Source organism: Setaria italica, chromosome VIII (assembly GCF_000263155.2).
Source record: "Setaria italica strain Yugu1 chromosome VIII, Setaria_italica_v2.0, whole genome shotgun sequence".
In the NCBI taxonomy this organism is placed as follows: domain Eukaryota; kingdom Viridiplantae; phylum Streptophyta; class Magnoliopsida; order Poales; family Poaceae; genus Setaria; species Setaria italica.
In genome coordinates this window covers 13,822,647-13,849,703 of record NC_028457.1, presented here as the reverse complement: position 1 = coordinate 13,849,703, position 27,057 = coordinate 13,822,647, and the positions used below count along the sequence as shown (strand labels likewise).

General features: G+C 42.3%; 1 protein-coding gene and 1 pseudogene across 3 annotated transcripts; one reads left to right on the top strand and one right to left on the bottom strand.

Moving 5' to 3' along the window:
* The first annotated feature begins 4,642 nt into the window (after positions 1-4,642).
* LOC101776713 lies at positions 4,643-9,839 on the top strand. Of its 3 annotated transcripts, XM_022828860.1 has the most exons (10): positions 4,643-5,071; positions 5,621-5,681; positions 5,844-5,892; positions 6,400-6,454; positions 6,585-6,672; positions 7,247-7,365; positions 7,881-8,006; positions 8,144-8,237; positions 8,323-8,477; positions 9,501-9,839. In XM_022828860.1, exons 1-10 carry the CDS (start codon positions 4,712-4,714, stop codon positions 9,558-9,560), a joined length of 1,167 nt encoding a protein of 388 aa, XP_022684595.1. In that variant the 5' UTR covers positions 4,643-4,711; the 3' UTR covers positions 9,561-9,839. The 3 variants fall into 3 exon arrangements, 2 of the variants coding, with proteins under 2 accessions (XP_022684595.1, XP_022684596.1); XR_002678722.1 differs by having other exon boundaries at positions 8,200-8,477; XM_022828861.1 differs by lacking the exon at positions 9,501-9,839 and having other exon boundaries at positions 8,200-8,237; positions 8,323-8,426.
* A 229-nt stretch (positions 9,840-10,068) lies between these two features.
* LOC101770121 lies at positions 10,069-19,849 on the bottom strand (annotated as a pseudogene).
* Between the last annotated feature and the right edge of the window lie 7,208 nt (positions 19,850-27,057).

Below are 27,057 nucleotides of genomic sequence, written 5' to 3'. Positions count from 1 at the left end.
CCGTGCTCACATCACAATTGGTCTACCTCATGATGGTACTAATGGCGACACATGAAGTACTTGAGGAATTAGACAAAATAAGGAAACGCTTCCTCTGGGCAGGAGACAATGCATTGACCAGTGGCAAATGCAAGGTTAATTGGACCAGAAGCTGCATGCCAAAATAAAATAGAGGGATGGGGGTCCTAAACCTTCACAAGTTTGCAAGAACTCTCAGATTACGATGGTTGTGGCAGGAATGGGAGTCACCACAAAAAACGTGGGTCGGAACGGAGACACCATGCGATGACACTAATAGACTGTTGTTCGCAGCTTGCACGAACATCACCTTGGGGAATGGTCAGAAGACGAGCTTCTGGCACTCCGGCTGGTTACATGATCGCAGGCCAAAGGACATTGCACCCAAAATCTTCATGATCTCCATGAAGAAAAAGAGAAGTGTCGCAGAGGCCTTGCAGGGGAATAGATGGGTCAGGGATCTCAAAATTCACGGTGACATTACCACCATGCACCTTCAAGAATTCACGATACTTTGGGGTCTCATTAGCGATATTCAGCTGCAACCACAACAAGAGGACCTCATTCGCTGGAAGTTTACAGAGAACGGCAAGTACTCGGTGGCCTCCACGTACAAAGCTCAGTTCCTTGGATCCACCAAAGTACCGCATAGCAAAACACTTTGGCACTCCTGGGCACCGCCGAACTGCAAATTTTTTTCATGGATCATACTGCAAAACCGTATCTGTTCTTTGGATCAGCTCGCGCGCAGTGGATGGCCCCACTCCCCTCGTGATCCTTATGCAGGCGGACAATGGAGTCAGCCCATCACCTACTGGCTGAATGAAGATTCACCAAAAAGATCTAGAGCCTGGTGGCGGCTTGGACGGCTCAACCAAGTGTGCATCCCTCTGCATGGAGACATAGCGGCAACACAATCGAATGGTGGATAAATATGACCACCAGAACCGAAGTGCCCAGCAGAGCAATGTGTTCGATTGCTCTACTCATCATATGGGAAATTTGGAAGGAAAGAATCAGACGCATCTTCAATCGAGAGGAAATGGCACCCAATTCCCTACTTGCAAGAATCAAGGAAGAAGCTGGCGCTGGATAGCAGCGGGGCAAAGGACCTAGCGTGTCTATTAGCTCGCGAGTAATTACTTGTAACCATATCGGCTAGCTGGCTGTATTCTCTCTATCAATGAAATAGGCACAATATCGTGCCCATTCGTTCAAAAAAAGAAAGGGAGCAACAAATTTGAAGAGAAATGGACTGGGCTTGGTTACCTGGAGGGCGACCCTGGTGTAGGCACGGGCAAAGACTGCTGCTTCCGGGTTTTGGCTGGGCTTGTAGGTTGGCATCTTGCTGCGCCGTTGCATCGAAAAACTGGCCCCGATCGATAGGCCATAGAGGTTCATTCGGGGAGATTTTTACAATAGAAAAAAAATGCAAAACCCAACTTACTCCCACATTTTTTTGAAGGGTTAACTTCGTAATATTTTTTCCTACCTTAATTTATGAATATGTTACACTCGTGACAAACTAATTAGTTTATCATCCTAAACATTATATATTAAAAAATAGAGGAACCATAATTTAAGAAATGAATAAAATACATGGGTGGTTCTCTAGATTGTTGTTAAGGTTGCTAAAATCTTAAAACGCATTTTGAGGACCTAAGCTCATCCCAGAAATCATTCGGATCCTAAACTATTAAAATACATTTTCGGTCTCCGAGCATGTCCGAGTCCGACATGTCATCTACTCTCCTAGGTCCCTAAATTCTAAAGTCATCACTGATATTTTGAGAGTTAGGACCTTGATAACACTACGAGATAAGTTATGATACTTAAAAATGTATGTTGACAGATTGGGGACTCATATGACACCAAAGAACAAGTTTGAAGATCTAATAATTTATTTTAAAATTTGAGGGATCTAGATAGCATCCTGAAGCAAGTTTAGGACCCCCTACATTTTAGTCTCGTCATTTCGCTTCTTGAGCTTACTCCTCTCTTTTCCTTCATCTTTAACAATGAGCTAAAGCAGGGTATTAAGATTTAGCTCTAGGTGTGCTAATGAACTAAACATGGACTAATCAAGATTAAAATTGATTAATTATGGCTAATGTGCTTTAATCACCAATTGATCATTATCTGTGCAATTAACCCAACAATTAGCCCGTATTTAATCATGCTCTTTGACATGTAGCACTAGCTAAATTGTTAGGTGGCTTTAGTAGCACTTCTCAGGTCCTAGGTTTTAGTAGCACTTCTCAGGTCCTAGGTTTTAGTAGCACTTTTCAGGTCCTGGGTTTGACTCCTCGTATGAGTGAATTTCAGGCTGAGGTTAGAAAATCCCCTCATCTGTCCCATGCCAAAGCACAGGTCTAAGACCTCGCCCAGGTCGTTGGTCGTCTCACACGGACAACGATGCCGCTGTATAAGGGTGGGGTAGGGGTTTGAGGGTTCGAGGATTTTCTCAATCTGCATGAGAATGTCTTGTCTTAGCAAAATGATCGGGCTATCTTACTAATGGGAACTAGGGTGCCCGATCTTCCGTTAGATAAGGATAACTATCGAAAAAAATTCATTCATGCATTTGGTGCAGTAGCAACACACTCGATCCCGCTTTTGATCAGCAAGATTCGAATCCTACAATGGAAGCACCACTTCTCTGGTTATCAACCGTGCGCTGCCCGGTTGACCTCGCCATGAAGGCTACCTCCTGCATGCAAATTAAGAACACAATCAAGAGTAAGGAGGAACGCAACTTAATTGCAGAAAACCTTGAATTAATTAGCACACAATCACCAACTGATGAACGGTGACTATGCAATGACAGATTGAATCTACACAGAACTCAAACTCTAACTTGGGCGACTCTACTGAATATAAAGTGTTTAGGGGTATGCAAGACCCCCGGACGCTTGCCTAATGGACTCCAACATGATACACGGGCCAAAGTCCCAAAAGACGGTTTAAGCAGCACCCTAACAGATGTCCACTTGTTTCGACGATTCCGGTTGATTCAGGAGGATTTTGTACATGAGACTGGTGCTATTGAAAAGTGTGTCTTTTCATCTTTGCATGCATATGTGGATAGGGTGTCGATTCTAAGGCAGACTGCTCCTAAACTCTGAGATGGTCTCGAACTTGATGTGCATTGGGCCTCCGTGTGGCTTGGACATCCCTTGCTGGTTCTCTCTGCCTCCATACGTATTCTCAAGTACTCCCTGATTCTCTACATTGTTCCTAAGTACATACTATTAGATAGCAATCAATTCTCTTCTTAAAAAAATAGCAAACAATTCTCAAAAATATTAAAAGAAGTATTTAGGAATGAGCTCACCTGTTAATTCAATCGTCTAGTCGAGCTCCAGTGATTGACCCTTGCATAACCGAAGTGTTATGTGCGTCCTCATCACTTACCCTCATAGGTCGAGGTTTTTTTTACATGTGATTAAAGACGGCTAAATTTTAGCCGTGAAATCCAAACCGAGCCTAGCAATGTTGACATCCCCGTCCCCTGGAAAACAACCATCGTTACTATTAATCGATCAATAGCAGGAGGAATGAATGAGCCCGTGCTAATAATTAGAAAAACATTTGGCTATTAGTAGATCTATCTCTTTTGTCATGGAATACATTACATATAGGTTCACTTATCTGATGAGCATAACACACTTTTGAACTACAATCAATAACTTTCTATCTTAAAAGAAAGTTGATGAGAAATGATTTTTTATAAATAGAAGAAGAGAGAGAAATGAGCAGATTCTAACCTCGCATGGCTTCATCGGGAGAACATATCATTTAAATTAATGCCAAATGATATAATGGGTATAATTATATTAGTCAATAGTATAAACCACTAACTATGACGTTGTATTACCGTTATGCTAAAGACAATGCAACTTACTCTTTGCAATTTACGTTGCAATCGAGCTATGGTGGGACCTGGGAGGGCTGGGAACAAGAATGCAAATGGGCGGCGATCGATAAACATTTAAACAAATCCAACCATGAACATGGGCGCCGTGGATTCTCAGAATCACTGTAGCGTGACTTCGGATGATTTTAGGTCGTCCATTCGCAGATGGGTGGATCAGATCCTGCAGCTATAGTGCGTAGCTACAGTGTTGTTTTGCGAACAGTGAAATCGCACAGTACCAATGTACCATAGCTACAGTTAACCGAGACTCAGGGCCGGTGACTTTCGTTCAGCAAGTCAGACAATCCAGATCGGAACATGGAACCTGGTACTACTTCCACGTCAGATATTTGATACGAGGTGCTAAACTTTAATAGTGTTATATCGGATGTTCGGATGCTAATTAGGAGAACTAAACATGAGCTAATTATAAAATTAATTGCAGAACCCTGTGCTAATTCGCGAGACGAATCTATTAAACCTAATTAATCCACTATTAGCAAATGGTTACTATAGCACCACATTATCAAACATGGACTAATTAGATTTAATAGATTCGTCTCGCGAATTACACTCTAACTGTGCAATTAATTTTATAATTAATCTATATTTAATACTTCTAATTAGCATCAAACGTCCGATGCGACTGGTGTTAGTTGGAGCCAAACAGGCCCGCGTAAAGAAAACTCCTCAGATCCCCAAGATAACGCAGCCGCTATCAGACGGGTCAGACAATTTCTTCGCCGCCGGCAAGTGCCCCCACACATATCACCTGGAATGGCGACCTCCCACCGCGCCACCTCGCCGGCGCCGCCGCGCCCGCAGTCCCCAGGGGTCGGCGGCGTGCCCCTCTCGTCGGCCATCGGCGACCTCCTCCGCTTCGTCCTCTCCTCCAACGCCGCCGCCACCCCGGCCGACGAGCCGGCCAGCTTCCCCCTCTCGCCCTCCTACTGCGCCCGCCTCCTCGACGACGGCGGTGACCTGTGCGGGAAGCTTGCGGCCGGTATTGTGCAGTGCCTAGAGGAGGGGCGGCTCCCGGGGCCGCCCGTGGCGGTCGGGATCCCGGTTGCCGAGGAGGGGCCTGAGGAGAGAGAGTGGGAGGCGGTGCTGCTGGAGAAAGGTGCCGAGCTGAAGCTGGTAAAGCTTATTCGCTGTGTCTCTTTTCGTTGCTTCAGTTCCATCTGTTTTTTGGGGCATGAGCCATGGATTTTTTAGGAAAAACAATTGGAAATGAGATGTACGTGACTTTATTCGGTTGATTTGGTGTGCTAGTTGCTAGATGAAAGGCAGAAAATCTTAGGCGAATTTGTTCTATAGTATGTCACGAATCATGCGAACCATGGATCAATTTCCGAGGAGGGTGCGATGCATTTGATGCAATGTTGGGCACACTAGCAGTAGCGTCAGTTGTTTATGACCAGACAGGACGCGCAGGCCGCAGGGTAACCTGCTGCTTCCAGTGTACATGATTTCTGTATGGGGAAGGAACTGAATCTTGTAAATTGCACATAATATCTCCTTGGGGGCAGTATCAACGTACCAATACAGTGAAAACACAATACTGCAAGGATATTAATGGCCCCTATCTTCCTGCAATATAGATGCCTTTTTGTTGGCTGGGACCCTGGGATTGATCCCTTTTTCGTTTTCTTTCTGACTGATCATTTGTCACTTTCTATGCATCAGATGTACAATGCCGTTGATTTTGAGCTGCATGTTCAGGAACCATACTTCACTCAACTCAGAGGTAACTCTAAATCCTTATCTACTTGTCAAATGGGACCTGGATTTCTTCTTTCACTTCCAAACATCAAATTCATTTATTTGAGTGAAGCGTGTATTTTAATAACACTTTCCTTTGACTTCCTTTAGGACCACCTTTTCTAATTTGATGCATGTATTGCTGCAGCTGAAGCCAAGACAGTTGAAGGGAGGTTAGCGACCGGTGACTACAACAGGTATTCCAATTTGGTTTTAATGGTTGGTTATGGATGTTCGAAGTGGATATATGGTGTAACAAGTTAACAATAATAGACTCGTAGTGGCTACTGGCTATAGCCATCAAAATCTCACAATAAAGTTGATGAACCAGAAGTATATAAATATATATGAAACAGAAACAAATCTAAGTTTAATGTTATAGTTCCTTATACTTAAGGGTCTTGGATAGTGTAAATTCAGGTTGTTCTGGTCTGCTAATCTAGCATTCTGCGCATACAAAACTTTACAGGAAAATTGCATGTTTCGATAATTTGTTAACTCAATAATTGTTTACTAATAAGTCTGTTAAGCTCAAACAAATATCCAACAAAACCTACTACTTTGAGGTTTATATAGTCCTTACTATATAAGAAGCTCTGCTAAACTTACTGACACTTAATGTGGATTCTGTACTTTTTTTTATGGTTAGCCATTACGTGGTATTCAAATGTGCACAGCTATTCATGTACATCCCTTTGTCCCAGGATTACACAAGGTTCTTTGCTGCTATTCAATAAATGCCTCATGCTTAACGTTGAGGTAGCATTATTTTCTACATAACTTAGTGTTCTTAATATATTTACATATGTGCTATTAATTTCTTAACCAATACAGACCTCCATTCTATTCTTTTTTTATGAAGTTTCCAGTCTGCTTATTTTCTTTTCAGGCTGTTAGGAAATACAGTTCATTCTCTGAGATGCTGCAAGCAGAGACAATCTCAAATGTCCTTCCTGGTATTTCATCAGTAGAAGAAGGTAGGTAGTTTAATATTATTTAAGTGGTTTGTGCATTGTCTTCTGAAACTTGGTCAACTCTCATGTAGTCTGCATCTTTGATCTTTCATAGCCAATGCTTTTAGGAAATGCTACCTTGCTTATTATGGTGAATAGCATAATCTGCACTTCTCATGCCTTGACTTTCCCATTTGTACAGTGTGTTTGTTCCTAGAGATCCAGAACAAAGTACAGTGTCTCATTTATTAAATAATAATCCAAGCACATCTTCTGAAACTTGGTTAACTCTCATGTAGTCTGCATCTTCAATCTTTCATAGCCAATGCTTTTAGGAAATGATATCCTTGCTTTTTACGGTGAATAGCTTAATCTGCACTTCTCATGCCTTGACTTTCCCATCGGTACAGTGCCTTTGTTCCTCGAGATCCGAAACAAAGTACAGTGTTGATGTACTCATTTATTAAACAATTCAAGAAAGAAACAGCGAGCTAATGATAATTAGTTGTGATAAGAATATCCACTCTTTTTTCCTAAGAAAATGATATTCAAACATCTAAAAGATTCCTTAACAGTAGGATTAACTCTCTCTATGCAGGTGTCAAAGTATATAGGAAATTCTATACAGAGGAAAGGGAAAACTCTTATGGAGTCTTAGCAATATCTGTTTCGAAGCCATCAGCTCAGCCCTACATAATTATGACTGATATTCTTGCCGTGAGTGCCACTCTTTAGAATTTTGTCCAAAATTTCTTCCAGATATCATGTTGCCAGAACTTTTATTCATAGTGTTTGCAACAAAACAGCTGCCCTACCTTATTCTTGTCATTATGGATGTACTTTTTTTCCGAAGGAGAAAACAGGGCAAGCATAACATAGAAGTACAACAAAGAATTGAAAAATGCCACAAACAACAAAAGAGGAAGGAAAAAAAGGAACAAAAAATGAAAAATAAAAAATTTAAGAATAATTATGGATGTACTTTCTTATGATAATATCGATGATTTAACAGTGACCATCATGATGAATGCACTCAACTTAAGCCAGCTCACTTTTCTCTTTGCATATCATTTAAAAGAGGTTGTTGGTTGAAATTTGTCCACATGTGGGTAAAGGCACAGTAGGGACCTTTTTGTTGTCATCATCTTGAATAATCATTATATGGGTGGTACTTGCAATTTGACAATATTTTAAGAGGTTTCTACTCTGCTTCACTTCCTATGTTTGTTCAGGGATTGCGTTATGATGGATTGGGTCGACTCCTTGGTATGGCCAAAACAGCTGGAACAGTTCCAGATGGATTACCTCCCCCAAGATCTGCACTGATATCATCTTGTATGAGACTACATCAACCAAATGTAAGTTCAACTCTTATTACTTTACCATTTTTATTTCAATATTGTCCCATCCAAACATCTTGTTCTTGTATCTTACAAAACTTCCGGCAATTAAAATTTCTCTTGCACCTAAGATGGGTTGTCTTATTCTACTGGAGGTGAAAGGTTGTTCTTTAACTGATGCTGCAAGGGCATTGGCCAAACATGTTTACAGGAGTAGGAAAGGATGGTGGGGCGACTTTAATGGAAGTGGTAAAGATATGGTCCAGCTTGGTACTCATCCCCCGTTGGAGGTTACTGTTATAGTCTATTTCATTGTTGCATCATTTGTCTTCAGATTCGAACAAGAACAAACTCACATCTGAAGCCATTGGCTCTTTGTTACGTGATTGTTGTTGGATGAATGTTCATCTGACTCAACCATACGGTCCTGTTTTCGAAATCCGTGTGCATGAAGGTTATGGCGCCAGATGGTCTCAAGATGGTTCAAAGGTACAAGGAGTTTCCTATTTCGTGAGATGATAGATGTTTCTTAGATGCTGATGTAAATAAAATGGTGTACCTCAAACCCCTAGTTGTGGTTTCCAGGTTCCGTGCTGTGAAGTAAAATCAATTTTCCCTTTTGTGTACTGTGCTGTGCTAACAAAACAGAAATGGAAGTTAGTTTGCTAAACTGCTAATATATGAAACCATCACAGTACTGACTTCTAGAATGAAAAACCATGGAGTTTCAACAACACAAATTTGTAGCTGGCATCACTATTCATCGATGAAGTGTCCAGGCACCCAATAATTTACCATGTCCTTTTCATTTTCACAAATCCTTAGATTATAGTATGTATAAAAAATGTGTTTCTATTTGCCAGTTGCAGACTTCAAAATACCTTTTGGTTCATATGTAATGAAGTCAGTTAACGTTTTGAGGTTATTACTCAGGTTGAGTTTTTCTTTAAGGGACTTCTGTACTTCAAATAAGCATGACAAATGGCGTCTCAAAATTATGACACCACCAAGAAGTTCAAAATAATACCCAAAAGTTTCACAATGATTGTTATTGCCCATGTGAACCTTGCCACAATGTTACTGTGCTTATTTTTTGAAATAAGTACTGAAGTAAATTTTCTGATGAACAAATGTTTATTAAGAAGATTAGTTGGTGTAGGAGTGTTAAGAGTGTAGATAGCAGTTAGGTCGTTCACCTTGATATCTGGTTTTGGAATATTCCAAAAGGGATCCAATCGCGAGACCACACCCTATTTAAATTAACACAGGTTGACTAATAATGTAATGTCCTCGCATAATCCTGACGACCTCAGCAGATTTTCTGTTGAGCTGTATTCCTTCTGTCTTGGTAAATACTAATGGACAGCTGATGAGCTAATGGACAGCCCATGAGTATACTTGATGCCAACAAGATTTCTTTAATCAACAGCTATCATGCCTTGCAAAGCTTTAGCTTGTAAAATTTCTAAATCATAGTTCAACCACGTAACTGCTTTATTGCCACATTTGCAGTTCATCGGATTCTTGGAGCCCTACACCCCGGAAGGCTTTTCTAAAGGATGGAAACACTAACTAGATCATTATCTGTTTATAACAGGCCAGCAGCGCCGTTCATTTGTATCGCCTGTATGCATGTGTGTTTTGTTGAATGGCCAATTACTGAAGATGTAGTTGTCTTGTTCCATGTAGAAGAAATGATCATGTGTTATTGAGTTACGTCAGCTGCCTTGTAAAGTTACAAATTTTGTAGTTCTGAAGTTTATCTTGGAACAGTGTGTTCATTTTTCGCTGAAGTAATTTGGAAACTGCATTTTCAGATTCAGACTTACGATGAGTAGGCATGGTTTATTACATTTGCTCGCTTCATATGAATCGCGGCAGCGAGTCAACAAATATTTTCTATGTTGCCGTAAATCTGAGTAATCAGGTTGTGATTTTACGAACATTTTATGAATATTCTGCCGTTGTTATGTCATATTGTTTCTGTACATGGATTGCCATTTCTGATCTTTATGATTTTGAGATGTGATTTCTGTTGTTCTGATGGTAGCAAACGGTCATAGCCCAGACGCATGTGCAATGAGGAAAAACCTGCGCCTGATATCAGTCACGACAAGACTAAAAAGTTTGCGATAATATACAACCCAGTTATCACCGTATACAATTATACATCGACACAGGAATTGGTATTCTACATCCTTCATGTGAACGCTTCCATTGATCCTACTAAAAAATCTAAAATAGCTCCCCGGCTCCCTCGCAGTAGTTTATCTGTCTATATTCACATTCATCAGTTGTGCAGTACCATTGCACAGTAGCAATATACTAAGAGAAATGGAGCAACCGTTGACCTCATAGCAAGTAGAACTGGGAATAAAGAAGCTTCCTAATCTTGTAATAGTCCTCGCAAAGGGGACCCTCGATCATGATCTGCTGTGACCCCGCGCTGCCCTGCAATGGAATATCCCCATTAGCCATCTAAGTCATGCGCCAAGCCGCCAACCAACCAAGTGATGGAGCTATATACGCTTTTACAGCCTTGTCAGCATACTTGGTGAGAAATTGAAGTATCAGTATGCCATGCTTGGTCTCAAGTTTGCGAAAACATATACGAGTGACTTGCTACATTGCTCCTAGATGAATGCTAGTTCCTCTAGTTACCTTTTGGCTAGAATCACCCATCTTGCGCAACGAGATGTATTCACCACACCGTAAAGCACCACCACCAAATTCAACCTGAAACAAGGTTTCCTTAGTGCCGAATAACAATAGCTTCAGTATAAATCAACAGAGATTAGTTAGCCCTGCCCTGTTCTCACTCAACATTAGCCACCCACAAATTTTATGAAGCAGCTTCATCAATCTATTCTGGTACTAAACATCTGAAATAAACAGCGTATGTTCCTATGAAGGGCCATCCAAAAGTATGCTAGTGATAGTTGAAGTTGCTGGCTCTAATTGTCTGAACACACTAATATACTAATACCACCTGAATCTCAACACATTTGGTCCGCTCATATTCAACTTAATAATCCTAAATAAAATACACCGCATGTCCACCTCTTGAAACTAAATTCAGATAATGTCCTTTTAAGTACAATGAACAATTGAAACTCAGGAATGACAGCATAGAAGGGGAACAAACTACCTGCAAACCATTATTTTCCAGCAATTGTTTAAAATCAGCTAATTTTAGGTCACCCACAAGAACTGGCCTGTGGGGTAGTGGTGTTGACGATGGGGGATTCAAAATAAGCTTCTCATCTTCTTTTCCAACTTCTGCATCCACCCATGCAATTTCATGCTCACCCATCTGAAGACCATGCTAGCATTAGTGATTTCAAAGTGGCCCCTCATAATGAAGTAAGTGTCTAAAAAACAACCAACTGTTTTGATTATGGAAACATGGTTACTTGTCAAAAAATTAATAATATACAGAACTGGAAACTTTTGGCATGCAAGGATTTTAAAGTTCACTAATGCATTCAACTAGCTCAATATTATTTGCAGCTAGCAACTTACCACACAGTGGCATTACCTGACTTTTAAAGGAACATGAATGGGCTGTGAACGTCTAGCTTAGTCTCGGGGACAACATACATAAAGAAAAAACTTGGACGATTACAGGCAACAAGGTTCTATGGATTTTGTTAACAGAAACAGGACAACGAATGAAATATAGCTCCTACCTTCTTAGTCATGATGTTACTCATTAACTTCTCCGAAAGTTGTACCTAATATAACATCATAGCAAAAATATCACAAAGTATAGAAGTGAAAGGTTGAGGGAATATACAATATACAAATGGCAGATGATATAGTTATGTTGAGAACACAGGCTCCAAAAATTGTACAAAAGGTTCTTATTGCTGCCCACAAAAAGATCATGATGGTGCATAAATTAAGTGAAAATTTGAGTAATTGGTAAACGGCAGAGCTTGGATTTGCCTGGACTTGTTTCAGCCATCAGATATGCAGCACAATTATTGGTTGCCAGATTGCCAGAGCTTCATAGGAGTTTTGCAGTTAAAATGAGAACATTGTAGGCACATAACTTTTTTTTTTCCTCTCAAACATGCAAGAGAGCTGTGTATCATTTCATTAAAACGAAAGGAATAATTACAAAGATCCAGCACACCCAACTCAAACTCAAGAGCACACCTGAACACACACCTTGAAAGAAACTAAAAACAGCTCGTCACACACAAAATTGCAAACGAACCAGCAACCTAAACACATATTTACATGTCTAGGGCAGCAACCTTAAGAGCAAATCACGGAGCCCTACTTCTCTAGCCGAACACCATAGGGCACACTCATTTGTCACTGCTTGAAGCATCACCGCGACCATTAGAGTATTATCCATTTCCTCTTTTTTTGAGGAAACAGAAGGGGAGACCCCTGCTGATTATATATTAATTGTATAAAGGCAAGAGGACAGTACAAAAAGGTACAAGTTATGAAACAAAGAAAGAGATGAAAAAATCAAGAAGATTACAATGTGTGCTCTAGCCATTCAGTCATAGGTTGCTTCCAAGCTTCTTTAACTCGGTGCAAAACCAAAGTAAACAAATGCTTGAAACGTATTATTGTTCCTTGAGAAGAAGGATCAATAGCCTTGAAGATCCAGTCATTTCTTACCATCCAAATACACCAGCTCATAATAACAATGATTTCCATGAAGAAAGGAACTTGGAGCTGGTTCTTGAAGCTAGTCAAAATATCATAAGGCTGCTGTTGCAAATCTATGAACACGCCAAGGTTGATCCAGCACACTTGAGCAAAAGGACATTCCAATAAGAGATGGAAAAGAGTTTCCTCCTTGTCATGGGTACAAAGGACACAGGAGTTGGACGGTAAAAACATGTGCTTCCTTTTAAGAACGTTTCTTGTGCTCAATCTGTCCTTTAACACAAGCCAAAAGAATACTTTATGTTTGTTTTGGCATTTCGACTTCCAGAGCCAAGTATATACCTGATGCACCTGGCGATGTCCAGTTAAATGGCGATATGCTTTGGAGGCTGAGAAGAATCCATTGCCCCATATATAAGTCCAAATGTCCTTTTCATCCAGGAAGTTGATCCCTTGCAGATTATTTGCTAGTAGAAATAGCTGATTAAGAGCTTGCTTGGGTAGAGGAAGGTGAAATTGAAGTAGATCATGTGTCAAATAAGCCCTCTGCAAGGAGATATCCTTTTTTTTGGCAAAAGAGTAAAGGTGTGGATAGGCTTGAGAAGATACTTGTTGATGCCACATGTCATGCCAAAGATAGCAAGTGTTTTCATCTTGGACTGTAACAGATGCAAGGCCTTTAAATTTATCAAGCAACTTAAGAATATCTCGCCACCAGAAGGATCCTTTTTTTATTTGTCCAGGTAATTTGCCATTGTTATAATACTTTTCCCAAATAAGATGAACCCAAGGTATGTCCGATCTATTGAAGAATTTATGTAAGTATTTTAGTAGCAAGGACTCATTCTGTGTCTTGATATTAAGAACTCCCAGACCTCCTTCTTTCTTCGGTAGAGTTACCATTTCCCAAACTGCTTTCGGTGGCTTTTTGTTGTTAATATCAGACCCTCGCCACAGACAATGCTTTCTATACTTGTCCACTTGTTTGTATACCATTTTGTGTAGCATGAAAGTGCACATATGAAACATTGGAAGCGCCGTGAAAATAGCATTGGTTAATTGGAGCCTTCCTGCTTCTGATAAAAGATTAGAAGTAGATAGCAGTCGTCTTTCACATTTTGATACCATAGGTAAGAACTCCTACTTTTGGCTTGGTGATGCCCAAAGGAAGGCCTAGATAAGTAACAGGCAATTGACCAGTTGTGCATCCAAAAAGTTGTGAGAGCACCTGTAATCTGTCATCTGTAATATTTATTGGCAACATCATAGATTTATTGAAATTGATTTTCAAACCAGTTGAGAAGGCAAAGGCTTGTAGGATGCTCTTCAAGAATGTGATTTGGGAGGAGCAACCTTCCATGATAATAAGTGTGTCGTCAGCATATTGGAGAATAGGGAAGTCTTGACTGTAGTTCAGTGGAATAGGTAGTGTTAAGTGCCCTTGATCCTTGGCAGAATTTAACAGGGACTGCAAAAGGTCCGCTCCAAGCACAAAGAGGAGTGGTGAGAGAGGGTCACCTTGCCTAACACCTCTCTTGCAGTGAAATCTCTTTCCAGGTACACCATTCAGCAAAACAGAAGAGGTTCCTGACCCAAAAATTTTCTTTATCCAGTTTAACCAGCATTCCCCAAAGCCTTTATGCCTCACAATGTCTAATAAAGCTTCATGCTCAATCCGGTCGAAAGCCTTCTCAAAGTCTAATTTGAGGATGATAATTTCTTTCTGTGATTTATGACAGAGATGCAGGTATTCAAACGCCCAAGCTAAGCAATCTTGGATTGTCCTGGATTTAATAAAACCATACTGATTTGCATGAATCAATCTTTTGATAACCTGTTGTAGTCTATTGGCTAGTAATTTAGTCAATAGTTTCATCGATGTATTGAGCAATAATATTGGCCTGTAGTCTGAACATGTGGCAGCACCATCAATTTTGGCTATCAAAGTGATGAATGATCCATTGATACTATCTAGACAAATCTCCCCAGAATAGAAAGCTTCACACAAATCATAGAAGTCTTGTTTGATTATAGGCCAGCATTTTTTAATGAAGTTTGTATTAAATCCATCGGGTCCAGGGGATTTATCATTAGGCATTTGTTGAATCACGGTGTCAATTTCCTCATGCGCAAACGGCTCCTCCAGACACTGAAGATTGTCATCCCTTGTCGGTAACTATTGTAGATTAAGTTGCATAGGGTTAAGGTTGAGGTTCCCAATCTTTCCTTATAAGCTTCCCAGAGGAGGGACTCTTTGTCCCGGTGACTAGTTTTAATATCCCCCGAAACATCTTGCAAAGACCTGATAAAGTTTTTCCTATTTCTGATCGTGGCGTTTGCATGAAAGAACTTAGTCGATTCATCTCCAAATTTTACCCATTTAATGGAACCTCTTTGCTTCCAATAAGTCTTTTGCTGCAGCAGAAGAGATTGAAGCTTGTCCTGGAGCACTGCCTTAAAATTCCATTCAATTAATAGCAAATCTCTGCTTTCCTCAATCAACTCCAGAAAAGATAGAACTAGTTTCACATTTTGTATCACTGTCTTTAATCCAGAGAGTGTTGCTTGCCAAAATCTTAGTACTCTCCTCAAATTTTTGAATTTTCCAGTAATGATCTTGGCTTTATCAGTGGCTGTAGTTGGGATTGTCCAACCATGAGCAACAATTCTCATGAAGTCCTCATGTTGAAGCCAAAAATTTTCAAATCTAAAAACTTTTCCATTGGGAATGTCTGTTGCAATGCTAATGACACATGGTGAGTGATCTGATGTTTCCATGACCAACGGAAAGGCTGTGGTATTGGGATAGGAGAGGGACCAAGAGGTTGAAGTGAAAAACCAGTCCAGTCTCTCGAGCAAAGGGATGTGTTGCTTGTTAGTCCAAGTAAATCTTTTGGATTTTAGGGGAATTTCAACCAAACCTAGAGCACTGATAGCTTCATTAAACATGAACATTTCAGAATAATCATCAGGATTAATGATCTCACCGAAGTCATCCCATTCAGCAGTATTTTCAAACAAGGGAAACCTTGGAGCAACACTGGTTGATGGAGGTATAAATCCATGAATGCGAATATCCATGTTATCACCAAAATGTGAACCAGCTGGTAGTACCAAAAAGTAAAGGAGTCAATTATTAATAACATATCATATCAAATAGTAAAAACCTTACAGAATATAAAACAAGTTTGGGGAAACTAAATGGAACAGCAGATATGTTAGCATAAGAATCATTCTGGACACATAAATATAGTTAGCAGTCATGAAAGTGGATATTGAACCTGATCAGGTCAAAGCATAAAGCAGGCAGATAAAAGTAAAGCAGAGTTAAGAAACAACAAGTATACGCCACAACTTTTTATCAAAAGATGTGTCATGTTTAAGACTAAATGTGTGGTACATTCGGAGGGAGAATGACAACAAAATTTTACAATAATGTCTAACCACATTATACCATTGGAGAATCCATGAGATGAGCTTGCATCAATGACCACTGGATCAAAAGCATTTGCGTTTGATCCCTGAGAAGCCTTTAGTTCCCCTTCTTTGACAAGTCTAGCCTTTAGCATTTCTTCCTTTTTTATCGGTACATGTTCCTCTTTGTAAGCTTTTAGCTCAACATCCACCATACGAATTCGCTTGCTCATAGTGACCTTTACAGCTTTAGGGGGTGGGTCCACTTGAAGCATGTGTGCAAGTACCCCAAGCTGGAGAGCAAATATTATGTAGTCAGATAGTTGTTCAAAGATACATGACTGAACAGTTATGCTTGTAAGAGAAAAGAACATTAAGATAAAAAGACTGGCAGCTTTATGGAAGTGAGGCTTCAATGCTTCATAATCAATTTACATTTTTCTCCAAAAGTTACGACAGTTCTATTTAGCATCTTGTTAACCAAAACCCCCTGCCCTTGGCCCCTTCAGTTCATGTTCTCTTCACTTTAAGAGCAAATTATACATTTTTTAATTAATATCAGAAATTTTAAATAAGTGTGGGCAAGCACTGTCAGCAGTCAAAATTAGAAGCCTAAATAGTTCCTTTGACAAGTCATTTTGGATTGCTAGCTACTGAAAACATGTGAAGATTGATGACAAGAGTAATTCATCTATATAGAGTTGACTGCACAAAGGAATGTACCTGTCCCTTTTCAGTAAAGAGCACAATTCTTTTCTTCATTTGCCATATCAACAAATATGTCATGAGAAAAGCCAACCTCCAAACTTGCCATGGATGCCAGAACCACCTGCTAAACAAGTTTTAACTTCAAGGTTCCAACAGCATGGTAGAGAACAGATAAATATGTTACCTAACCTTTGGATTATCCCCTAAATTGTCAAGCTCTTCTTTGTTAATTATCACTGTGACCTTTCTGCGACATAAAAACATCAAGAGTTGTTAGTGAACAGTGATAGAATCAGATGGACATCAACTTGTTTATTAAAAATGAATAGCTGAAATCTGAAGTGCCGTGTTGGGTAAAAAGATACTTAAGTATGCTCAAATGATGAAATTCTAATAGCTGAACAACTTAGATGAGACATAATGGCTCAAATGATGAATTTTTAATAAAAGAACAACTCAGATGAGACATGATAAATAGAAAGTAATAGAAAGGATTAATCTTTCTTTGAACTTAAATAGTGAACTTAGAACAAAAAGTTACCAAACAGATATTTTAGTTTATTGCTGTTTAAGGTGTACCTTAACAAGAAGGCCTCTACACTGTCTTCAAAAGATTTTGCAACCTCACCACCCATCCATTCAAAAAGACTCCTGACATAGTCGATAGTACTTGTAGAAACATTCGTTAGAAAGTAGATAGGGTACACCAAATCCTTTTCAACCCAGTACTACAACATATCAAGTAAAAAAGTTAGCACGTTATTGAAATAATAGGAGTCAATCCAACTAAAAAATAGGAGATTTCACCTTATCCAATATCAAAAGAAGTTCCAACACTCTACCAGCTGTATCAACAGGAAGTAGCACACTTCCACCATGAGCTAGAACGTTAACTAATGAATCTTCATGAAATACGATGGCATTAGTGGCTGGGATGCATCACATAGAAAAAGAAATAGAGGCACATCATTATGGAGCTCTAATAATATCAAGTTAGTGGATAGCACATCTAACGAAGAAACTTCATCATGAGATTGCAAAAAGGAGAAGGTACCACTTACAAATAATACTGAGATTATAAAAAACTAAAGAAACATAATAAGAAAATGCCAGTGCTGAAAGCTGTACCAACGAAATCTTCATCCTGAGTTTTTTTGTAGCACTGATTGTTCAAAGCATTGTAAGCATCAGTTATCAGGACAGCTGGCCGCGCAAAAGATCCAAGAGCAGTACCATTCAAATGCCTGCAGAAATAAAATGAAATGAGTGATTTCTACTTAAGAAAACTCTAAATTTGTACTGGATAAACACAAGAGAGGATCTACCTCTCTTTCTGATGGTTGAAGTCAACAGCATACACTACATCCTCCCCATCTTTTGTTATCTTCCATACTGTGCCCCTCAAATGGTGCCCAGCCACATGTGGAACAATAACTATTCCTTCACCTTTATCTAACAAGAGATACTATGTGAGCAAATGCAGTATAGCATGCTAAAATGATGCATCTGAATATGATCTTACTGATCAGTCAGAAGGTAATTTTGTAAGTATTTCAATCTCACAAAATTTTTGAATGCAGCATCGACATCATCCAATGTAAACAAATCAAAGTCTGAAACTTTCTGCAAAAGAAAAATTGGGATCAGTATGGCTCCACTGTGAACATATAAACTACACATGAAGTCCATTTTTTTAATTTGAATTAGGAAACAGGAGGAGGGATTGTGTGCTATTGGATACAAGTGTATTTGTATTAAAAAAATTATATGTTTTAGGAAAATATTGAGCACCAAGAAGCTTACCCATCGAGATAGAAAATAATCGTACGTGGTCAAAAGACCATGTCTAAACACAGGTTCTGTTGCATATACTGGTGCAGACAGTCCAAGTTTTTCATGGCATAGGGCAAAGCTCCTAGATGCATGATGTCAGGATGTGACAAAAGAACAGCATCTATAGTTGGTGCAACCCTGAAAATATAGGGTGCTCTCACAAGTGTTAGTGAAAACTAACATTCAATTTGCTACGATGGTAATAGCATACTGGAAGCAATGGCCTAATGCATTATACGCAGTTGGGAAAGTATTTCCTTTACTCAACTATTGAGTCAGGATTTCTGAAAGAAACATGGAGTGCGTTCTTGCATGGGCAAGATGTGCAATGGTAAAACAAATGATACGAAAATGAATGATTGGCATGATTGGCACGGCGGGACATGGCCAAAATTTGCACAAGAGATGCTACAGATTTTTACAACATCAAACAAACACTTGTCCTTTTACAACAAACCAATCGGTATGACCAAACACGTACATGACAATTAAACTAGACTACACCATAGGCGTACAAGATGCTAAATAAACAGCAGGCTGTTCAGAAATATATAATGCATCCAAGGCTCTTCGTGCTCATACATATATGTTCATGACACGGTTCTTGAACATTGAACATTCACCCTACGACCTCCAACGAACAAGCATATCAGAGGCTCGTCAGCAAATTTTTCCAACCAAGCTGGAGATGACACTGGTTGCAGACATGCAGTGCACAAAACCCTAGGACTTGCCAAACCACCCGCTACCCTCCATCTATTCCTGGCCCCCCAGAGGCACCAATCATCAATCAGAGCTTAAACTACTCCCCCGATCTATGCAACTCCCCGGATCTATGCAATTGAATGAATCAGTGATGGGAATTGCATCTGACAACCCGATCGGGGCCACCTTCCGGCCACACTATTACTGAGACAATTCGTCGAACAGGTGCACTACGTGCGGCATTGCGCGAACCAACTCGTCAGGGGGCAATGGCAACTCAATCGACGACAGGCTAAAGCTCGAGAGAAGAGGATACATGGCCCGTACTTGGCGAGGGGTTCCAGCTGGGAGGTGTCGCAGAGGTCGGTCCATCCGCAGTCGAGGAGGAAGCGGAAGCCGTCGACGGCGAGCAGGTAGCACAGGGGGCCCTCGCCGTACGCCCCGCTAAGAGGCGTCACCTGCACCGACGCTCCCATCTGAACTGATACGCCCCCTTCGACGGCGAGGACTCGACGGCGAGCGGAAGCGGAGGAGCCCGCCTTCGGGTGGTTTGTGTCGAGTCGGAAGCAGCGAACCTCGCCTGTTAAACCCGCGAGTCAGGTAGCTTCTTTTTTATTGGTTACTGTACGAAACTTACCATCCCACGTCATCCTCCAGCTCATAGAGCCCAGTAGTGCGGCCCACGAAGCCCACTAAGTCCAAGAACCAACAAAAAGGATCGGCGGCCGGGACTGGCCCAGTGGGCAATGATAGCTTAGGAGGCCGTGCAGAAAATTTGATCCATTGACGACCAGCATTTCTTGTGTTAAACTCAGCATTTAGCTTACTATCTACTCCTCCTGCCACAAAGAATGCTATTTTAGAATTTTTAGAACATATTAGTCCAATCTTAGTACATAATTTCATTGCACTGTTACCAAAACTGCTATATCAGTTTTTGAATAAAATGAAACTATCACTCTCAGTGTGCAGTTTCATTGCACAATTTCATATACAAATTGTAGCATTTAAGTCTTGCATGATGTTACAATCAAATGTGGCATGAGACTGTAGTTTTTTTTGTAATTGTATCTACAATAAATGTTAGTATAGTAGAACAAGGTGACATTTCAATTAATCTTAATATTCGTACAACATTAAATATTTGTATATATGAAAATAATTACACATAGTATGTCTCAAATTATTGATATATTTGTATGATGTCATGTTTGATTTCTGAAACAAATTCAAATTTTATATGTGGACACAAGTTTGAATGAAAATATTAAGTGCTACATTTATCAATATTTGGCTCAAAAAAAAATTTCTAAACACCAAACTTTTTGGTGAACATAAGAGTTTTCGTTCTTTATAGGTGTAGATAGAAACATGAAATCCTGAGAAAAGTGGGCCCCAAAATGTTGACTTTCCATGGTCGACGGGCCAGTTCATGACCAACGCTCCCGACTCCGTCAGGTCGCCATCGACACGCGGCGCGCTTGTTCAGCGCCATCAGCGGCAAGGCAATGAACCCGCTCACGCGCCCATCAGAGCAAGGCTAATAATTTAGCCTGCTGCTGGCTAAATACTAGTGCCATGTCATATAAAGCTAACAATATAGCTAGCTTGTATAGTGGCTTGGCTAATAGATTGGCTAAGATGAGGATTTCAATAAAGAAGCAATATTTAATGATTGCATGTGTATTCCATCCACTGTGCTCTGCATCTTTGTGGCCGTGGAGGTAAATTTCGACGGTATTTTAGGAGTATCGTGACACAACTTCAAGCAATCAAACAAAGCTCATGCACCGAAATCGTGAGTTGATGTTTAGCATGTGTTGGGCTGCGGCTGCACAGTTGTTGAGCGCAGAGAAATAGTTAAGCAAATCACGGAGCAAAAAAGTAGATCAGAGGAAGGACCGATGCCCATGCAAGACAAGATATTCGAAGACGAAGAACATATGTGCAGGAAATTCCAAAAACTGGATGTCAGCTATGTTCGGCTCCTGCTCCAACTCGACCTCCTCCTGCAGCCCACCGCCTGCTCCCGCAGACCGCCGCCACGCGCGGGGCCTGCTTGAGTGCCGGTCGCAGCCCGCCATGGCTCGGCACGAGCTAGCCGCGCCACTAGCCCTCGCCGAAGCGTGTCGCTCGCCCTTGCCCGGCTTGAGCAAGTAGCCCACCCGTGCCACGCTCGCTACCCGCCGGATGCCGCCGCGGGCATGGCTCCCGCGCCACGCGAGGCGCCGGCGCATCTTGCTGCAGCCTGCGGCTTGAGGTCGAATTGGTGTCTGTGGTTTGGAGATGGCGATTTGGGGACGGATTTGGTAACCATGGAGTGAAATTGGGGGATTTATTGTACGATTTGGCATAGGAGAACTCGACTTGGTGGGAGGCAAGATCGATCAGGTGCGCGGCGGCCGAACGAGGCAATCTGCGAGGGGTCGCGGGAGAGACGCAGGGGATCCGGTTGAGAAACAAGCGGCGACTGTTTTTGCTCGCGTTGGGCTGAAACTGAAAGCACGCGTGTTTCTCTCGATGCACGCGCTTCAGCCGGGAGACGAACGAAACGCCCGCTCCATTCTCTCTCTTCCCTTCTCACTCCTCCACCTAGGATTTCAATGACGTGGAAAATGTTACAGCCTGCTGACCGGACCTTATTATACCTGCTCTTACAGAGCAAGTAGCTGCATCATTTTGGTTTAGCCCAACTTCAGCGATGCGATTTTCGACGACCTCCAAAGGACTTGCACTGGTGGAGTCCGCTCTTCCATTGGGCGCTCCCAAACCTGACGGTCCCTGCTCCCGGAAGGTTGATGACGGTATGTTCACCTCCTATTTTCCACCATTTAGGCGCAGAGGTTGCCTCAACCTGCTCGCCAACTCCTCCGCCACATGGTCCAGCTTTGTCAATTGCCCATCGGTGCACAGAATCCGCCAGTTCTTCAATGTATTGGCCAGCCTTCTTAGTAGAGTCTTTTCCCCCAACCACAGCTTGATGAAGCTATCTAAGTACGTTGGATGTGATCATAGCAGTACTAAAGCACCAGATCCTATCAGAACTTCGAAGTTAAGAATATTTGGATGATAATAGTACTAGGATGGGTGACTTCCTGGGAAGGTTCTTGTGTTGCATTCCTTTTTTCCCCTCGAATTTTCACATTCATTTCTCTTACGTACATTTATTATGCATCTTTGGTTGGACAGATAATGCGGTGGGAACATCTGAGGCACGGAAAATAAATCGGTGAGGTGGCCCACATGGAGAACTTCGGATGCGAGCCTATGTGATTTGGGTGGCGTGTTGTGGTATGAGCATAAGAGGCAGGAGAGTGGCTAATATATTGGATGCGATCGTATCAGCACTAAAACCACCGGATCCCATTAGAACTTTAAAGTTAAGAGTGCTTGGATGAGTAGTAGTACTAGGATGGGTGGGTGACCTCTTGGAAAGTCATCGTGTTGCATTCCTTTTTTTCCCTCGAATTTTCACGTTCACTTCTCTTACATATATTTTTTTGATGCATCTCTGGTCGACGGTAATGCGATGGGAAAATAAAATGGTGAGGTGACCCCACGTGGAGAACTTATGATGCAGGGCCGCGCAGCTTGGGTGGCGTATTGTGGTACGGGCATAAGAGGTAGGAGAGTGGCAAGTATGTCAGATGCAATCATACCGGCACTAAAAGCATCGGATCCCATGAGAACTCCGAAGTTAAGCATGCTAGGGTGAGAGTAGTACTAGGATGGGTGACCTTCATTACCATCTTAATTTTTTTCTATCATTTGGATGCCATTGAATTCTTTGTTGATGGTAGTTAGCATGCTAATTGCTGAACCGCAGGCGCACAGATCAGTTGTAGCTTTTCCCTCAGAGTATTCCCCCAAGGTTTATCAATCTGTGGAACAAATGGATTTGCACGCTTAACTAGGTATTAATCTAATTAACCAAAAGAACTTGATGTATAATGACATTAATCTAACCAATCTAAGCAATCTAGATCAAATTGAGTAGAGAGAGTAGATGATGCGAACAAGATAGATAAAACGCTTGTCCTAAGGATCTATGATCACTTGTAGATGCAATCGCCATATAATGAGAGAACTAGATCTAAGTGCCATTGTGGGTAGATGTGAACTATGCCCAACACTTTCTACTGTCACTACATGAGGGTACTCAATTATTGGACGATAAGAACAAGGCATGCTGATCGTTCTACATAGCAACATAGCAACACAAAGTGCTGACCAGCCTTTCATGAAAAGCATCATCAAGATATGAATAACAACAAATGTATCCTAAACACAAGGTTCAACGATTACAAATCAAGATCTCCATGCAACACCAAGGATAAACAAAGGTATTACCCCATGATCTTACACATGTTGATGAATTTTGGGGTAAAGTATACCCTGTAGATCAACTGGACCAAAAACGATGACGAACGAGGGCAGGAAAGCCGCAGGCCGATTGGCCTGAGTACCTCCAAGGCGATCGGCTTGGGAGGTTTCTACCTCCTCTGGTGCTCCTCTTCACGTGGCCTCCTCTGGATCCAATCTTATCTCCATTTTTCCTTCTTGTGGTGGCGGTGGATGATGTTTGCGTGGTGTTCTACTCTCTCTTGCTTCTCTTTCCTCCTTGATCTAATGAGGTTGTATTTATAGTCTCTTTTTGGTGGCGGTTCTGGGTCAATATCGGTGAAAAAACCTAGAGAATGTCGTGGACGTCACGCCGAAGAAACGGGGGCTCGACCAGGCTCCAAAATGGGCCAAGCCAATTGGCCCAGAGGGTCCCAGGCCAATCGGCCTGGGCCCTTTTTTGGCTCTCCTGGTCCTCTCCTTCCTCGTACTGACTCCCCACGACGACCCATGTCCAAATATTCATTTAGCCCCTCGTAAAAACCCCTTGATTATGTCGCATTTCCTGCCAAAACACAACATGCTCCAAAATGCAACGCATATGCAATAATGGGGTTATTTCACGTGCCAAGTGGCGGGTTAGTGTAAGAATAAGCATGAAAACACTAGTTAAATAACACTAAAAGTGTGTAAATAACGAGCATCAACATTCTTCTAAATCTTTATTTTTCTTCTCAATTTGATGATTTTAGAATTAATTCTTGGGAGCTACAAAACCCCTACAAAAGTATATCTAGCAAACACTAGATTTTCATTAATCATCAAAATTTTTATGGCCTGGGCCATTTTCATAATGGAAAAAACAATTTTCACTAAAAAATCACACGGAAATAAAGAGAAAGACCACAAAACGTATTTTGAAAGAAGAAAAAACGACGGGGTAACATCACTCGGTATTAAAAGATCCTCTATGGGTTACTTCGAGGAAGGCTCGCGCGAGGCTAAAAGTCGTTTGAATTCCACACATTGCGCACTTGCTTATTTTGTGTGAGCCTCCCGATGGTTCAAATTATTTTTTCTTTATTTTTTAGCAGAAAACGTTTTAACACTTTTAGTACCGACATCTTTATTTTTTAGCATAAAATCTTTTAACATTTTTATTTTCGGTAATGCTAGGATCCTTGCGTCCAACGCTGGATAAAAATATCGGACATGGGACCCAGCCACAACCTCCATGAATTCTTATCCACTCGTTGTCTTCTCCACTCGTTCTCTTCTCTAAGCTCCAAGTGCTCTCGTCCCCGACACAGGAGAGACGGAGGCCATGGCACCTCGCTGTCGCGGTGCTCCTCCCTAGCTTGCTCCTCTTCCGGACGGATGGGGGCAGCTGCTCCACTCGTGCCACCACTTGTTGTGCGCCCACCGGAGGAGCTGCTCTGCACCCGCGCCGCCCCTCGTCGTGTTCGTGGCGCATTGCAGGCTCACCGGGACTCGGTTTGAAGGGTTTGTTGGTGACGAAGGGGACTGGAGGGCGGAGTTCGCCAGTGGGGTCGAGCTTGGCAGCCGGCGGCAACAGCGATCATGAGAAAACTCGAATCCTGGGCCAGCCGATGCTCGGGGCTGTCAATGGAGGGGTTAGGGGCGGAGCTCAGAGGATGAGGGAGCTTCGGGTGTTGGCGATTTGGAAACGGTGGAGCGGATGTGGAGGATTTGGCCGGCCGCTCCTACTCCGTGCTCACTGATGGCCTCGTCCCCCACCCGCGCTCCACACCGGCGTCCTCCTCCCCACCTCGACGGCGTCGCGCTCTTCCACCCCGGCTGCCTTGTCCCCCACCCAGGCGGCGTCGCTCCCCCCACTCCGGCGTCCTCAACCCACCGGGAGCGCCCAACGCCTTCGGATCCAGTGGTCCTCTCCCCGATCGTGGCGAGATCCGAGCAAGCCCCTGACCCTCCCCTACCCCGACCAGCGGCAGCCTCCTTAGATCCGGCGGCATCTCCTCTCCTTCGGCCGACAACGGGCAGGCTGGTTGTCGTGGATCTGAGTGTTGCAATAGGTACCTCATGGTGTTGCAATAGTCATTTTAATGTTGCAACGGTGGCTTTTGATGTGTCATGGTGTTGCAATAGTTATTTTTGGATGTTGCAACGGTGGCTTTTGATGTTTCATCTGTTTTGCAACAGTCTGACTTGCCAGCAATCGGGTGTTGCACCAACTTGTTCATGATGTTGCATATAGTTGTTTTCTTTGTTTCGTCTCTTCTTTCGTTGTTGCAATGTTGTAAGAGATATTTTTTGTTGTTGCAATGTGTCTGTTTTGAATGTTGCACGAAGCAATTCGGGATGTTTCATGCACGTAAAGGTGTTGCAATCCACGGTGTTGCAAGTGTTGATTTTTGATGTTTCAATAGTTAGTTTTCAATGTTGCGACGGAGCGTCCGATAAAATAAAATTATCGGACGTCCGGGCGCTAGCACTAACGTTTTATTTTTTAGCATAAAATCTTTTAACATCTGTACCTGTCGAGAAATCGGTACTAGGTTTCCCCGCCGGTACTTAGGCCCTGTTTGGCATAACTCCACTCCACAACTCCAGCGACTCCAACAAAAAAAGTAGCCAAACACCCCAACTCCAAAACTCCATGGAGCTGCCAACTCCATGGAGCTGTAGTACAAATGGGGGTGGAGTTTTGGAGCACCTCTTTTGCTGCTCCAAAACCCCCTCTTTTGAACCTCCTCGTGGAGTTGGTGGGTAATTACCCACCATTGCCACTGATTACACAAAAATAATGTTTCATTCTTCTCCCTCGCGCCTCTGTTTTTCTCCCTCGCGTGAGTAGTCCCGTCCGCGCCGCGTGTACTGTGCTGGCGCAACCCTAGCCACGCCGCCGCCCCTGCCGGCGGCCGTCCACCCCCGCCGGCGGCCGGCCGAGCCCCGCCGCCAGCCGCCGTAGGCCCGCCGCCGTTTTCCTACCCCCGCCCGGCCACCTTGCTTCGCCTCCCGCCGCATCTGGACGAGCCCGCCCCCGAAGCCCGCCGCCGGCCGAGCGCCCCATCGCCGGCCGCGAACGCTCCGGCCCAAGCCTCCGGCGACGGGCCTCCGCTCCGTCAGAAGCCCCGCCTATTTCCTGGAGGAAATTCGTAACAAAATTTATGATATGTTTCTAATCATTGTCAATTATTACAGAGAGCACATATCAAAAACACATCAGGAGGAGATCCCCCACCGTCCCTGGCATCTCGAGGAGTTCCGCCGGCCACAAGGTATGGCAAAAACTTTTTTTTCATTAACTGAAATGCATCAGGAGTACACCTTTGATTGTGCCTTTGAGGTTGTTGTGTGTGTATGAAATTGATATACTCTAGTGCTGTGTGTGTATAAAATTGATATAGTCGAGGCCTTCTAATATGAAATTTGTGAGTTCGATAGATGCTAGAAA